The 17133-nt window shown below is 46.4% G+C and overlaps 2 protein-coding genes across 4 annotated transcripts in view; one reads left to right on the top strand and one right to left on the bottom strand.

Annotated features, from left to right (window-relative positions):
* The window catches only part of slc31a2 (solute carrier family 31 member 2), a 28235-nt gene extending 19855 nt beyond the window's left edge, over window positions 1-8380 (bottom strand). For both annotated transcript variants that reach the window (XR_011956024.1, XM_072565548.1), the window contains exon 1: window positions 645-8380. Coding sequence is in view for 1 of the 2 variants with exons in the window: in XM_072565548.1 (XP_072421649.1) it covers window positions 645-653 (9 nt within the window). In the remaining variant the exon portion in view is untranslated. The remainder of the gene's footprint in view (window positions 1-644) is intronic.
* A 320-nt stretch (window positions 8381-8700) lies between these two features.
* Window positions 8701-17133, top strand: part of LOC140469222 (ER degradation-enhancing alpha-mannosidase-like protein 3) — a 67735-nt gene continuing 59302 nt past the window's right edge. For both annotated transcript variants that reach the window (XM_072565546.1, XM_072565545.1), the window contains exon 1: window positions 8701-8913. In XM_072565546.1, the coding sequence (XP_072421647.1) occupies window positions 8765-8913 (149 nt within the window). In that variant the 5' untranslated portion in view covers window positions 8701-8764. The remainder of the gene's footprint in view (window positions 8914-17133) is intronic.

The raw sequence follows: 17133 nt of genomic DNA, 5'->3' as shown, positions 1-17133 counted from the left end.
AAGGTTCGGGCTTTTTTGTAAAATGAAGCTATTCTCCGTAATGGTGACGTCAACAGCTGTCAGTGATAGTGAGTTTGATATTACCCCCTTACAATAACACACTAGCTCTAGATTTCAAAACAAATCATTGTGAAGTCTAAGTTGTAACAAGTATCAAACTTTTAAAGAGAGAAACTGTGAATTGTATTTCAAACCCGGTCTAAAAATAAAATGTTCTGGAGGATTGTTTCACATATTGAATCCCTCGAGAACTAAGTTGTAGCCTGTGTCGAATTGAATTCTGTTCCTATTCCCTTGGTGTAGTACTGCTGGAGAAAATGTGCATGATCATTAGTGTCAACAACGAAAGGCAATAATTCTGATCAACTTGTCCGATAAATTCGCAACATTGTATACCCAACAAAACATACAGTCCCAAAAATCTTGATTGCGTCTGTTCTGTCGAATTACCAAAAATAGTTCTATAATCGCCAAGTCACACCGCTCCAAGTAACAGAATTACTGCAGTCCCGTGTCAGTCACATTGGGTGCTTCTCATTTTTTTTACTGTTGTTTGGCAAATTGGGTAAACATTTTAATTCTACATTCACCGACTTTAAGAAACCTGTCATTTTCACATCTTCTGATTTGACGCTGATACTTACAGGCATCATGCTTGCTTTGGTGTCTTTTCAATGATTTTGTAGAAGAGGGTACTTTCTTGAAGTGTGCGGGAAATAAAGAACAAGCGGTGCTTTGCATACATGTCAGTTCCGAGTTGCATATTAAAACTTGCTCGTCCAGTCACCCTTTCTGCTAATTTGGCTGGGACTCGCGATCTGTCACATGAAACTGACTAACCATGTGAGGCTCCCCCCTGGATCAGCTTGGAACTGCAGGCTGGGAGTTGTAAGTTCATCAAATCCAGAGGCGCACATTGTACGATTACGTTGCATGACACCACCAAAGCAAATTCCAATGTCTTTCCTTTACCGAAGCATAGCTTCAAAGAAAACTGTGAAAGTTAGTGTAGCCGCATTAGCGAACAATTCACTACCCTAACAGAAATCGAATTCAAAGTTTCTAATAGCACCAACACGTTTTGCAAAATGCAAAGTTTGAGGAAGTTCAGAGGAAGGGTCACACGACCCGAAATGTTAACTCTTGCTTTCTCTCCACAGATACTGCCAGACCTGCTGAGCTTTTCCAGCAATCGCTATTTTTGTTTCTGCAAAGTTTACGATTAGGGGATGGTGAAATGTGGGTACCGATCAGCATCCTTGGCAAGATGAGGTGAAGAGTAAGTACACATAAAGACGGGTTGTATTAGCCACTGTCATTTGCCAATTTGATAAAGCCTCAACCCAATGATTAAGCCATTGTAAAATTGTTTCAGCCAGACTGTCAAAAGTCAAAGCAATGGCAAGTCATGGGAAGGCATGGCTCTGTGATGATTGACATTTTCATCCATGGAAGATAGGTGTCTGTGGGAGGAGGGGCAATGAGGTGACATCTACCCAAACATGTCCAACCAGAGTTGGCAATTATATCCTGTGGATTGTTTAACCATTGTCATTGGCAGGACTGGCAACTTCTTTAGAGATGTCAAGAGGAAGTTGGATGGAGGGGCACTGGTCTGCTATACCCAATTCAGTGCCATGTGATTAATGTTTGGATTAAAATGGAGGACATTTTACAGATTTTCTTCCTTTCCCCAACCTCCAAAGAAAAAGGTGGAAACCAGAACATCTAGTTTCATTGTCTCCCCTGGCCCATTATGATCCCTTCCCTCAAGAAAAGGCTTAGACCTCAGATTCCCTGTTATTTATGTCATTTTTATTTAATATGGGACTTATGCAGATGCCAAGGTCAGCCATGTCGTGTAGAATGATCTATCAACCATATGCCAATCAATTAGTTTGCGTTGGATTGTACTGCCTGAGGGTGTAGTGGAGAGAGGGTGAATGGAGGTATTCAAAAGGTATGTAATTATATGTTAAGGAGAAATGTGCAGGGTTACCAGGAGAAGGCAGAGGAATGGCTGTAAGTGACATATTTGTTGGTGAGACAGACCAGGCACAGTCGATTGAGTGTTCTGTGATTCTGCAAAGTGGTTCAGCCCTGCCATTCTCTCGAGATGTGTTATTTGATCAATTGAGCAGTGTACATGAATAACCCATTTAAAAGTGCTTTAATAACTCATTTTTAATCAGGTTGAGTGAATAGTTATTTCTGGCTTTGGGCCATAAATTGATTTATCTCTGTTTATTCCTCAATAATTATATTGATTCAACATGTGCTTGATCATATTTGCCGTCCTTGGAAGACAAGGGTCTAATTTAAGAGAGAAGTTATAGCATTGCTCAGTGAGTCCAACCATCTACTTTTGATTTTGACCAAACTATATATTAGTGCCAGATGTAAATATAATATGATGAATGTTGAGCAGACGTTACTATAGAACAGCACTCCTCATCTCAAATATGAAAAGTCCCAAATGATGAAACTGAATGGACCTTGTGTAATCCCAAGGTTCTGGTTCTAACAGCACAAGATGGCATTTGTCATCAGTTCAAGGCAACACAGGTGAACATCTTCAACAGATCATATGACCATTTGATCATTTATTACTACAGTGAAGTATTCTTTAATCCTGCATTATTATTATATCCTTGACAATTCATTCTAAGACCAAAGTCAAGAGATAGCAGCCAATTATAGTAGAGGTTTAAGGCTGTTTAATTACTAGATTAACAGCTATGTTAAATTACTGAACATCGATATGCTTGGCTTGTATTGTTGTAGATTTTTTTCATAAAGGTTTCCAGTGACAGTTTTACAGTTTATATTTTGTAAGGGTATAGTGTCCTAGGCCCAAACAACTTCTGCTGCTTCATCAATGACATTCTTTTTATCATAAGGTCAGAAGTGCAAATATTCACTAACAATTGTACCATGTTCAGCAACATCCAGGACTCCTTAGATGCTGAGGCAGTCTCTGCCCAAATGTAGCAATATCTGGACAATATCCAGACTTGGACTTACAAAGAGAATTATCATTCATACCACACAAGTATCAGGCAATGATCATCTCTAAAAAGAGAGAATCTAACCATCATCTCTTGACATTTAATTACATAACCATAATTGAAATTCCTACTATTAACATCCTGGGGGTTGCCATTGACCAGAAAATGAACTGGACTAGCCACATAAACACAGTGGCTACAAGAGCAGGTCAGAGATGAGGAATCCTGCAGTGATTAAATCATCCCTGATTCCCCAAAGTCTTCTCGCCATCTACAAGGGACATGTCAGGAGTGTGATGAACTACTTCTCACTTGTTTGGATGAGTGCAGCTCCAACACCACACATGAAGCTTGACATCATCCATAAGCATCCATTCTGTCTACCACTGATGCTTAATAGTAGCAGTGTGTTCTATTTAGTCAACACACTGCAGAGATGCACCAAGTCTCCTGAGACAGCATCTTCCAAATGCAAGACCACTATCATCTAGACGAATATGGGCAGCAGTTACACCATAATCTGCAAGTTCTTCTCAAAGCCATTAACAATCCTGACCTTGAAATATATCACTGTTCATTCAATGTCACTATGTTAAAATGCTGGAACTCTCTCTCTAACATCATTATGGGTGTCCTTAAACCATATGGAATTCAACAGTTCAGGAAGGCAGCTTACCACCACCTTCTCAAGGACAACTATGGATGGCAAAGAATGCTGACCCAGCCAGTGAAGCCCACATTCCCTGAAAGAAAACTTCTTTTAAATCAGAAGAAATTTCATTACTTGTAAACAATTAGCAAAGTTAGTAAACAATTGTTCTGAAGGAGAGTCTTATCAGACTCAACATTAACCCTGTTTCTCTCGAGCATTTTCTGCTTTTATTTCAGATTTCTAGCATTCAGAAAGGATTTACAAGGATGTTGCCAGGGTTGGAGGATTTGAGCTATAGGGAGAGGCTGAAACAGGCTGGGCCTGTTTTCCCTGGAGCGTCAGAGGCTTATAGAGGTTTACAAAATTATGAGGGGCATGGATAGGGTAACTAGGCAAAGTCTTTTCCCTGGGGTCAGGGAGTCCAGAACTAGAGGGCAAAGGTTTAGGGTGAGAGGGGAAAGATATAAAAGGGATCTACGGGGCAACCTTTTCACACAGAGGGTGGTACGTGTATGGAATGAGCTGCCAGAGGATGTGGTGGAGTCTGGTACAATTGCAACATTTAAGAGGCATTTGGATGGGTCTATGAATAGGAAGGGTTTGGAGGGATATGGGCCAGGTGCTGGCAGGTGGGACTAGATTAGTTTGGGATATCTGGTCGGCATGGACGGGTTGGACCAAAGGATGTGTTTCCATGCTGTACATCTCTATGACTCTATCTGCAGATTTTTTAGTGAAATTAATGAATTTGGAGGAAAGAAAATGAGTGTCCTATACATTTGTAATATGTACTGATGTGAATTGGATGTAGCTTAGAATTTTAATACTTAATTTTCTTCAATATAAATCTGATGTACAATCTGGAGTTCTTTTGTACATGCTCTTTTCCTGCACATTATCATGGCTACATCATTGTTCCATGAACTACAAGTTCTACTGCTCATTAAATTTATCTTTCCAATTTTTTTTTCAAATGACAGAGTTTGCCATCAGGGTTTATCTAAAGAACTAGGTGTTAACTTTATAAAAAATGCAAGTTCTCCATAACAGAGTATTCATCCTCTGACTTCAAAACAGTTATCAAATTGAAAATCAAATTTTGCAAAGGTGATTGGTCTGGAAATTCGTGACAAGTTTATCAAACTTGGCACTTTATTTGGAATCTCAACTAATGTTTCTACAATGAATAGAAAAACAGCCTGAAATTTTGATAGCTTTTATTAAGCAGATCTTGGGAAAAAAAAGGAAGTGTAAAATGCATGACTGAACCTGCAATGCTACAAAAGCAAAATGGAGGCGCCTGGAAAAAGTTAACTAATGTCCATCTCACATCAAATTGTCAAAAGTATTTTTCAAAAACAGATTGGTTTCTACTAACTTGAAGCTAGATATTTATAAACTTCTTGGAAAATGAACATTTCCCATATCAACAGCAGTGAAGATAATTGTGTGAAATAAAAACAGGAAATGATGGGTGTACTGAGCAAGTTTTGCAGCGCCTATAGAGAGAAACAGAGTTAAAGTCTCAGTTTTGTTTTATTTGTTTGTGGAATGTGGACATCACTGGTTAGGGCAGCATTTATTGGCCATCTTTTGTTCTCATTGAGTTGGTAATGGTGAGCCCCTTTTAAACCACTGCAATCCTTAGGGTGTAGCTACATCTACAGACCCATTAGCAAGGGAGTTCCAGAATATTAACCCAGCAACAGTGAAAGAACATTGGTATAATTCTAAGTCAGGATGGTGTGTGACTTAGAGGGAAACTTGCAGTTGGTGGTGGATGTTCCATAGCGTCTGCTGCCCAATATTCCCACTAGGGTTGTGGTATATTTTTAAACTCCATGTTGACTCCAGAATGTTGTGCTGTGTCTAATTGAAAGATGAGGTACTGATCCCTGAGCTCAAGCTGAGCTTCATTGCAATAGTAAGACTTTAAAGCCAGAGAGGACAGAGTTGGCATAGAGTGGAAAATTAAAATGACTGACCAGAACCCTGGGATCAGGTTTATTTAATGGATGGTGGTGTTCTGTAAAGTAGTCACCTGCTATGCTTATGGCTCCCCACTGCACACGAGACTACAAATAGTCAGAAAAAAATGCACTTTTCTAAATGAACAGAAATGCATTGAAATATACTGTTGCACCTGAAAGGAGCAATTTGAATGATGGAACACAGGAAATGGGATAAAACAGCAGATGTTGCATCACCTCTACTGGAATGGAAGTGTAGTGATTGGAACGAGATCAGCAAGATGTATCTCATAGAATATGAGTACCCTGATTGGGGCAGTTAACCTGGTTCAATCAGAGAGCCTTGGCTGACAGAAATAAGCAGGAGTGTCAGGGGTTCTGTTCAGTCTCGGAGCTGGCTCTGTGTTAGCTGGGTCAGTGTCATGTAGTAAGCACTTGTAAATAAAGGATAACTTCATGACAGGATACTGGCCTTCATGGAGTTATTTCTGTGGCACTGAGAGAAAAACATGCCCCAGAAGAGATTCGCTCATGACAGTCATCTTTGAGTCGGGGGTAAGCATTTCTGGCATCATGCCATTATTTGGGAAGCTTGACTCATTCAATCCTGCCAACAAAGACTGGGTCCTGTATATGGAAAGAATGCATTATTTTTTCTGGGCAAATAACATTGGGGCAAATAAAAAGCAATAAATAATTCTTCTGACAGTGTGTGGACATGCAGCTTTTGCGGGTTATTAACAGCCTAATTTTCCCAGAGGTACCAGATACCAAAAGCTTTCAAGAGTTTACAGATTTAGCTAAGACATATTACAACTAGACGTCTCCTCAAATTCTGAAATGCTATTAGTTTTACTCGACATTTTGAGAACCAGGAGAATCTGTATCGGGATCTTTGACGAGGTTAAGATGTTAGGTAGAGGCATGTAATTTTGGTTTTATCCAGTGAGATAATGAGAGCGCGTTTCGTATGTGGGCGCCCCTTCGCTTCGGGAGAGGAGTGCGTCAAGGCTGCCCCCCTGGCCGGCCAGCTGTATTCCCTGTGCCTGGAGCCTTTCCTGCGCCTCTTGCGGAGGAGGTTGTCAGGGCTGTGCGGCGCGGACTCGGGGGTGGTCATCTCGGCCTATGCCGATAACGTGTTCTTCGCTTTCACCGACCCGGCTGACCTGGGGAGGATGCGCGAGTGTCAGGCCATGTACTCGGCAGCGTCTTCCACCAGGATCAACTGGGCCAAATGTTCCGGACTACTGGTCGGTCCGTGGCGGGTGGACTCTCTGCTGGAGACGTTACGGGGGTTCAGCTTGAGTACCACCCATCTCCTCTACCTGGGGGTCTACCTCAGCCCGGCTGAGGAATCCTGGCCGGCCAACTGGCAGGAGCTGGAGGCCAAAGACTCAGCTCGCCTAGGCCGCTGGACAGGACTGCTCTGAGTGTTAACTTACAGGAGTAGAGTGCTGGTCATAAACCAGCTGGTGGCCTCCATGCTGTGGTACCAGCTGGTCACTTTGGTCCCTCCTCCTGGCTTTGTCGCTGACATCCAGAGAACGTTGGTCGACTTCTTCTGGGACAAAAAGATGCATTGGGTCGCTGCGCAGGTTCTGAGTCTCCCTAGTGAGGAGGGTGGTCAGTCGCTGGTGTGCGTCCGCACCCAGGTCGCGATGATCCGCCTTCACACCTTGCAGTGATATCTTTACGTCGAGCCTCCTCCTAGGTGGTGCGCCCTGGCGATGTATTTTTTCCGCCAGGTGCGTAACCTCAACTACGACACGCAGCTCCTGTTCGTCGACCGTGACGGTTTGGAGGTCGCCCTCAAGACACTGCCTGTCTTTTACCAGGACCTGATCACTGTTTGGAACATGGTCGAATTGCGTCGCACCTATCCTCCGGCTGGAGTAGCAGCTGTCGTCAGGGAGCCGTTGCTCAGGAATCCGCACCTCCGTACTCATGGGTTCGAGTGGCTGTCGGAGGGGAAGGCCGTGGTGGCAATGGTGACCAGGGTCGGGGACGTGCTGGGTGCCAGGGGCCTGGGCTGGACGCTGCCGCAGGATCTCACCCGCAGATCTGGCCATAAACAGGTCCAGGCAGCGGGCTGTGGAGGGGGTCGTTAGGGCCGACTGCCTGCCCCTCTTCAGCGGTTACGTTAGGGCCCGGGTGTCCTTGGAGAAGGAGCACGCGGTGTCCACCAACACCCTGGAGTTGTTCAGGGAGAGGTGGGCGCCGCAGGGAGTGGAGTGCATTATTTCCCCGTCGACCTCTATTTTGATTTAGTCCCTGCCCTCCCCTTCACTGTTTGATCACACAGCATTGCCCTTTGATGTGAAGGGCAGTGCTTGTCACTGGACACTCGGGTGTTTTCCAATCTTCCCGGTGGTGGAAATTGAATAAAGATTCGTGCACCTTGTGTGTCTCACTGTTTCACACCTACACACAACACCATGGGTGCTGGGGGAAAAAATAAGCACTACTGCAGTTAGGTGGTAGTGTGGGGGTTAAATATTTTTTAAAAAGGGGGAAAAAGAAAAGATAAACAGGGGTTTTGATTTAAAAAAACAAACCTGGAATGGGAGCCCAAGGGTTCAATGAAAGTAGGGGGCCTCCTGGGCAATGCAACTGACAGCAGTGGCTGGGCCTGAGGGCTGGGTAGGAAAGACTACAATCCCATCATGCTTTGTGCGCTCACTTCCGCCGGGGGGACACGCAACCCGGCCGCGCGATGCCTGCCGGTAGTTGGAGTCCAGCCTTCCCGGCAGCGCCTGCGCCAGCTGGCTTCAGCTTTGGCGGCCGGCCGGCCTCGGTGTTTCGGCGGATTCCGCCGGGGTGGAGCAGTTACCGGGAAATCGCGTTGACTGAACTGAAATGAATCCGGAGACGGTCGCCGGTGGGGGGCGGGGCCCACCTTAGAGCCGCCCGCGTTGAGGAAGGAGGCCGTGTTTAAGTGGACAGGATGTGGCCGAGCGGTTGGAGCAGGCTCTGAGGGAAAGGACTTGTCAAAGCCTTCCATCTCCCGGAGCATGGGCGCGGATTAACAACCGGTTGTGTTCAGATTTGTCCCGGGGGGGGGGGGAGGGTCAGGGGGTTTTATTTAAAAGTTGAAAGGTTCTGGTTACAAAATGGGGCAGTCTGCAGCGTAGCTGATGGTCAGTGGGACACAGACTGGGAGCCTGCTCCTGAACCTGAGCAACATGGGCTTCACACTCCGGCTGCTGCTGGCGGGCTTCACCTTCAGCTGCTTCTGCTTCCATCTGCTGCTGGCGATGACAGAGCAGGAAAAAGGCACAATCAGGTAAGGGTTCAAAACACTGGTGTCACCTGGGCCTCCTCTGTACACAACATTTCGGACCACTCCTGTGTCCCAGCTGTCAGTGTTTGATAATCGGGTCCTGTCATTGTTTGATAATCGGGTGTTTGGTTTTGAAGCAAATTATAACTATTATTGACACTAAAAATAGCTTGAAACTAACTATGGTGAAGGTTTTCTCAGTGCTAGTGTAATAAAGATTTGGTGCCCAGCCAACTGTCATAAAGTGTGCTTGTGCATTTCTCTGTGAACTTTGTGCTGATTTATTACATTCCTTCATGATTTTAGCACTTTGTTTTACTTTTCCCCTTGCTCGCTTTTCTGTTTCTGATGGTGAATGAATGTGTAATTAGTGTGTGCATAAGCCCCCAGACATCTTTTTGTTTGTAGGTAAAAACAATGACTGCAGATGCTGGAAACCAGAGTCTAGATTAGAGTGGTGCTGGAAGAGCACAGCAGCTCAGGCAGCAGCGAAATCGACGTTTGGGGCAAAAGCCCTTCATCAGGAATAAAGGCAGTGAGCCTGAAGTGTGGAGTGATAAGCTAGAGGAGGGTGGGGGTGGGGAGAAAGTAGAATAGAGTACAATGGGTAAGTGGGGGAGGGGATGAAGGTGATAGGTCAGGGAGGAGAGGGTGGAGTGGATAGGTGGAAAAGGAGATAGGCAGGTAGGACAAGTCATGGGGACAGTGCTGAGCTGGAAGTTTGGAACTGGGGTGAGGTGGGGGAAGGGGAAATGAGGAAACTGTTGAAGTCCACATTGATGCCCTGGGGTTGAAGTGTTCCGAGGCAGAAGATGAGGCGTTCTTCCTCCCAGGAGTCTGGTGGTGAGGGAGTGGCGATGAAGGAGGCCCAGTGGGAGGGGGAGTTGAAATGTTGGGCCACAAGGTGGTGTGGTTGATTGGTGCAGGTCTCCCAGAGATGTTCCCTATAGCGCTCTGCTAGGAGGCGTCCAGTCTCCCCAATGTAGAGGAGACCACATCGGGAGCAATGGATACAATAAATGATATTGATGGATGTGCAGGTAAAACTTTGGATGTGGAAGGCTCCTTTAGGGCCTTAGATGGAGGTGAGGGAGGAGGTGTGGGTGCAGGATTTGCAGTTCCTGCAGTGGCAGGGGAAGGTGCCAGATGGGAGGGTGGGTTGTAGGGGGGCTTGGACCTGACCAGGTGGTCATGGAGGGAACAGTCTTTGCGGAAGGCGGAAAGGGGTGGGGAGGGAAATATATCCCTGGTGGTGGGGTCCATTTGGAGGTGGCGGAAATGTCGGCGGATGATTTGGTTTATGCGAAGGTTGGTAGGGTGGAAGGTGATCACCAGGGGCGTTCTGTCCTTTTTTACGGTTGGAGGGGTGAGATCTGAGGGTGGAGGTGCGGGATGTGGACAAGATGCGTTGGAAAGCATCTTTAACCACGTGGGAAGGGAAATTGCGGTCTCTAAAGAAGGAGGCCATCTGGTGTGTTCTGTAGTGGAACTGGTCCTCCTTGGAGCAGATACGGCAGAGGCGGAGGGATTGGGAATATGGGATGGCATTTTTGCAAGAGGTAGGGTGGGAAGAGGTGTAATTCAGGGAGTCGGTGGGTTTGTAAAAAATGTCAGTGTCAAGTTGGTCGTCATTAATGGAGATGGAGAGGTCCAGGAAGGGGAGGGAGGTGTCAGAGATGGTCCAGGTAAATTTAAGGTCAGAGTGGAATGTGTTGGTGAAGTTGATGAATTGCTCAACCACCTCGCAGGAGCACGAGGTGACGCCAATGCAGTCATTAATGTAGCGGAGGAAGAGGTGGAGAGTGGTGCCGGTGTAATTACGGAAGATCAACTCTTCTACGTGGCCAACAGAGACTGGCATAGCTGGGGCCCATACGTGTGCCCATGGCTACCCCTTTGATCTGGAGGAAGTGGGAGGATTCAAAGGAGACATTGTTAAGGGTGAGGACCAGTTCGGCCAAACGAATGAGAGTGTCAGTGGCAGGATACGGTTAGGGACATCGGGAGAGGAAAAAACTGAGGGCTTGGAGGCCCCGGTCATGGCGGATGGAGGTGTAGAGGGATTGGATATCCATGGTGAAGATGAGGCTTTGGGGGCTGGGGAAACAGAAGTCTTGAAGGAGGTGGAGGGCATGCGTGGTGTCTTGAGCGTATGTGGGGAGTTCCTAGACTAGGGGGAATAGGACAGTGTCAAAGTAGGTAGAGATGAGTTCAGTGGGGCAGGAGCATGCTGAGACAATGGGTCGGCCAGGGTGGTCAGGCTTGTGGATCTTGGGAAGGAGGTAGAACCGGGCAGTGCGGGGTTCCTGGACTGAGGTTGGAAGCTGTGGGTGGGAGATCTCCTGAGGTGATGAGGTTCTGTATGGTCTGGGAGATGATGGTTTGGTGATGGGGGGTGGGGTCATGGTCGAGGGGGCAGAGGGAAGAGTTGTCCTCTAGTTGGCATTTGGCTTCAGCGGTGTAGAGGTCAGTGCGCCAGACTACCACTGTGCCCCTTTTATCTGCTGGCTTGATGATGAGGTTGGGATTGGAGGGCTGCGCGTTGTGAGGGTGAGAGGTTGGAGCGGGGGAGGGGGGTAGACAGGTTGAGGCGGTTTATGTCCTGGTGGCAGTTGGAAATGAAGAGGTAGAGGTCAGGTAATAGTTCAGCACGGGGTGTTCAGGTGGATGCAGTGTGTTGGAGGTGGGCGAAGGGGTCCTCGGAAGGTGGGCGGGAGTCCTGATTGTGAAAGTAAGCTCAGAGGCAGAGGCGGCGGAAGAAGTGTTCGATGTCACGGCGTGTATTAAATTCATTGATGCGTGGACAGAGGGGGATGAAGGTGAGTCCTTTGCTGAGGACTGATCGTTCGTCCTCAGTGAGGGGAAGGTCTGGAGGGATGGTGAAAACTTGGCAGGGCTGGGATCTGGTGTGGGTGTGGAGCTGTGAGTGGGTGTGATGGTGGGGGGATTGGGATGGAGCTGAAAATGTGTTGCCGGAAAAGCACAGCAGTTCAGGCAGCATCCAAGGAACAGGAGAATCGACGTTTCGGGCATGAGCCCTTATTCAGGAATGGGAGTGGAGTCATGAGCAGGGGTGGTGTTCCCCTCAGGGTTCTGGGGGCCGGGAATGGTGACAGTGGGATCTGTTGGGGGGTGTGTCAGCAGAATGCAGGTGAGTGGTGTTGGTGGGGGCGGAAGTGGTGGCAGGCACGGCAGTAGGGGTGGCGGAAGTCACTGAGTGTGTGACACCAGTGATGATGTGAGGGGTGGAAGTGGCTGTGGGATTGGCCATGATGGCTCTATGCTACTCTCTCCCCACCCCCACCTTCCTCTAGCTTATCTCTCCACGCTTCAGGATCTCTGCCTTTATTCCTGATGAAGGGTTTTTGCCCGAAACGCCGATTTTACTGCTCCTCGGATGCTGCCTGAACTGCTGTGCTCTTCCAGCACCACTAATTCAGAATCTTTTTGTTTGTATTTTCATGCAATTGAAATTTGGTGTATTGCCAGCCAAAGTACTTGAGCAGGAAGTTGGTGTCATTGAATTTCGTCATTGTATGTTCACGTTGCACTGGAACCAGAACTGGAAGTAGTGCACCCCAAATTGTTGCCTCTCCCTTGCCTTAACACTGGCTGTTGTGTTGGCTGAGCTCCTTGATGCTGGCCACCACCCCAACTACCCACCTTGATTCATGCCTCAAGCAGATGGGGAGTGGGTGAGACAGCAAATGAGCCACCAACTGCTCTTTCTGAGCACACTCTGGGTCAACCATTTTCTAATTGGTAGTGTGGCCAGCAGGCTGCTCTGTTGAACCTATTACAAATGTCCTATATTGTTGCTGGTAGTAACGTCAAAGGGACTGGGATTGTAAGGGCTTTCAGTGTGCCCCTTTCAGTTGTGATGAGTAAACATAGCCATGACAAATACTTTAATACATTTATCTATGCAGGAGTATCTGGATGTTGTAATAGAGAAAGAGGTTTTTGGAGTGCCAAAAGCTTTGTCATAGAGAGGGACTTTTAGGAAGTGAAGGATTTGAACAGGATCAGCAATGCATTTCCACAATCTGCATGGCAAAAGGAACTACCACCTATATGGTGTAAAAGGGCAAGTCTTAGGAGGTGTTGCTAGGAAATATAGGGCTGAAGAATGTTACATGTGAGGAGCTAAGGTTACTTAGGCATCTAAACAGGATTAAAGTTTTAACTCCGTGGGAACTGGACAAATTGAGAATCAATAAGAGATGAACTGATAGAAATACAGCTGACATTTTAGTCTCATTTCAAGCAGATAGGAAAAGGGGTAAAATATAAGGTAGGATTTAATGATACTTGCTGAGCTGCAGCAGTCTCTGTGACATAGTTTTCCCTTCTTTCCCAATGGCAGATTAAATGTGCTGCAAATCAAGAGATTCTCCAAGTGTTCGTAAACTTAAAACATGTTTATTCTTTTTAAAAATGTGTATTTTTATATCACGTAACCCTCAAAGTATTATTTCCTTACTTGGGTTATTTTAAAGGTACAAGGTTTGGAACATCATAGACCTTTTGATTAAGTTGTGTGTTAGCTATTTATTTCAATGTGTGATACATTCCACATTACTGTGCATGCACAACTTAGTGAAAAAAGCGGTTTTCTTTTACGCAGTCTATTTGCCCACTCCGCAGAGGTCCTTTCCCCACCTACAATTTTCACTGATCCCAATCCATCTTCCCTCAAATGGTCAATTTATATTTCTAATCTTACACATTCCATTCCACCTTTCCTCATACATGAGGATTGGGTCTGTAGCTTGAAAGCTTGGTCATGGATCATAACCAACCTGAGATCTATTCATCTCCCCACATTAAACTTTCACTCATCAGTTATGCTAGTCATCTTCAACCAACCTGCAGTTTCCAGGCTGGTATGTGTCAATGAGGAGTAGCCATGGGCACCCGCATGGGCCCCAGCTATGCCTGCCTCTTCGTAGGATATGTGGAACAGTCCATCTTCCGCAGCTACACTGGCACCACCCCCCACCTTTTTCCTCCGCTACACCGATGATTGTATCGGCGCTGCCTCATGCTCCCATGAGGAGGTTGAACAGTTCATCCACTTTACCAACACCTTCCACCCCGACTTCAAATTCACCTGGACCATCTCGGACTCCTCCCTCCCCTTCCTGGACCTTTCCATTTCTATCTCTGGCGACCAAATCAATACGGACATTTATTATAAACCAACCGACTCCCACAGCTACCTAGACTACACCTCCTCCCACCCTGTCCCCTGTAAAAACGCCATCCCATATTCCCAATTCCTTTGTCTCTGCCGCATCTGCTCCCAGGAGGACCAGTTCCAAAACCGTACAACCCAAATGGCCTCCTTCTTCAAGGACCACAATTTCCCCCCCAGCTGTGGTCGATGATGCCCTCCACCGCATCTCTTCCATTTCCCGCTTCTCCGCCCTTGAGCCCCGCCCCTCCAACCGCCACCAGGACAGAACCCCACTGGTCCTCACCTACCTCCATGTACAGCGTATCATCCGCTGTCATTTCCGCCACCTCCAAACGGACCCCACCACAGGGATATATTTCCCTCCCCTCCCCTATCAGCATTCTGAAAAGACCAGTCCCTCCGTGACTCCCTCGTCAGGTCCACGCCCCCTACCAACCCAACCTCCACTCCCGGCACCTTCCCCTGCAATTGCAAGAAATGGAAAACTTGCGCCCACACCTCCCTCCTTACTTCCCTCCAAGGCCCCAAGGGATATTTCCATATCCGCCACAAATTCACCTGCACCTCCACACACATCATCTATTGCAACCAATGCACCCGATGTGGCCTCCTCTATATTGGGGAGACAGGCCGCCTACTTGCGGAACGTTTCAGAGATCACCTCTGGGACACCTGGACCAACCAACCAACCCAACCACCCCGTAACTCAACAGTTCAACTCCCCCTCCCACCCCACCAAGGACATGCAGGTCCTTGGACTTCTCCATCACCAGACCATAGCAACACGACGGTTGGAGGAAGAGCGCCTCATCTTCCGCCTAGGAAACCTCCAACCACAAGGGATTATTGCGGATTTCTCCAGCTTTCTCATTTTCCCTCCCCCCACCTTGTCTCTGTCAAATCCCTCGAACTCAGCACTGCCTTCCTAACCTGCAATCTTCTTCCTGACCTCTCCGCCCCCACCCACTCCAGCCTATCACCCTTACCTTGACCACCTTCCTCACCCTCGCCTTGACCAACTTCCACCTATCGCATTTCCAACGCCCCTCCCCCAAGTCCCTCCTCCCTACCTTTTATCTTAGCCTGCTGGACACACTTTCCTCATTCCTGAAGAAGGGCTTATGCCTGAAACGTCGATTCTCCTGTTCCTTGGATGCTGCCTGACCTGCTGCGCTTTTCCAGCAACACATTTTCAGCTCTGGTATGTGTCAGTACCAAGGGAGGGAGTTCATTGACCATGGTCTTCAGATGCGATCAATAAGCGAATTTGCATCACAAATCTATTTGTCATGAAACATTTACGTGCTCATTGAAACTAACTCCATATTTCAACTTTCTCCCAAGCTGTGGTTTTACTCTGGTCAATAAGGCATTTGTGACCATTTGTGTCACCCATTGTGAGTGTGGGTTATTTAGCTCTTGGCCATCAAGAGTAGCTGACTTGACAGTACTCTTGAGTCTCCCTTTTTTATAGAGCGAGAAGTCAGACACACTTAAGTCCCATCACTTTCATCCAGCTCAAATCCCTCTCTCTCAGCCCCACTAGTTAATGGGCGAGATTCCCAAGTCCTACAGTTCTTGGCCAATTCATAATGGAGTGCTGCCGTTGTTTGAACCTGGACCTCTCCGAGGCCTTGCCAACTCCCCGCCCCCCCCCCCCGGTGTTCTGCCCTCATTTGATGTGCCTCTCTGATGTCGAGGCACCTACCCTTTACCACTTAACTGTCTCATCATGCTTACTGTTCTCCAGTTACAGATCCCCACTCTTGCTGTTCATCTTTTTTACAAATTCCCACAATCCTCCCTTTCCCTTTCCCTTTCCCTTTCCCTTTCCCTTTCCCTTTCCCTTTCCCTTTCCCTTTCCCTTTCCCTTTCCCTTTCCCTTTCCCTTTCCCTTTCCCTTTCCCTTTCCCTTTCCCTTTCCCTCCCCCCATTATTTCAATGTGTGACACATACTAGATTGCTGAGTTACCATGTATGTGCACACTCTTGAGGGACATTGCAGGGAGAATCTGAATGGTGCATACTGTGGCAGAACATAAAGTCAACTACACTGACTGTTAGACCTGCTGCCAGGTTCAGTGGGGTAACAGTGGTGAGCACTGGCAATTTGCCCATCATTGCCACTGTGTACAAAGTTCATCTGAAATGCATAGTTTGACAACTTAGTACTGTGTAGCAATCAAATGTTTCCACGATCCTATAAATATACCGCAAAGAATGCAGTGTTTTTGTCTTTTATTATTCTGATTGAGATACTGGAAAGTTGTATGACGCACTTTAATCACTGAAATCTATTTATGCCACTTTCACTTCATTTTATCCTACCCAAGAAACTTGTGAGACATTTGGCCTTTGTGTGTTGTTTGTTCATCCTATGGAGAAAATAGGAGAACGTGAGGTGTTTTAAACCACGATTGTAGTGGTTCTTGTGTTAATATATGTGCTAGGTAAATTTTACCACTTCATTCCCTCGTCCAGGTTGTTTAATGACGGCGATGATTGGCAAAGATTAAGGCGGCTACCATGATCAGAAGATGCCGCCATTCCCAACATTTAATTCCAGTTAACTAATTTACATCAACATGCTCAGTATATTTATCTTTGCAATCTTATTTTTGGCCATCTAATTTGCAGTGGTCTAACATCTGCATTTAAATTTCCACTTGAATGGAACTAGTTATATTGAGGCTTAAATGTCAATATGGTAAACACCAAACTTTGTGTTAAATGATAACAATTACTGTGACTTGTCTCAAGGAACTTTTAATTGATAAAAATGAATCAGTTCTATGATTGAAAACTGAATTCCAGTAGCCTTTTACCAGCAGAAAGGCTTTAAGTTCAAATGTTTTGCTTTTCTTTTCCTCTGGCAAACTGAATTAGCTTGCTGTGCTGGTAAGTAATGCTACATATTCCATAACTGTTCACTACTTTTAGCTTCTGAAATTATTCAGAGTAATTGTAAGATTGCATAGTTTTCATTAGATACTGTGCTCTGCAAAATCCCTTTTTATTACAAA

This window comes from Chiloscyllium punctatum, chromosome 49 (genome assembly GCF_047496795.1).
Source record: "Chiloscyllium punctatum isolate Juve2018m chromosome 49, sChiPun1.3, whole genome shotgun sequence".
NCBI classification, from domain to species: domain Eukaryota; kingdom Metazoa; phylum Chordata; class Chondrichthyes; order Orectolobiformes; family Hemiscylliidae; genus Chiloscyllium; species Chiloscyllium punctatum.
Note: the sequence above shows the minus strand (reverse complement) of the source record. Positions and strands in the feature narration are given on the sequence as shown.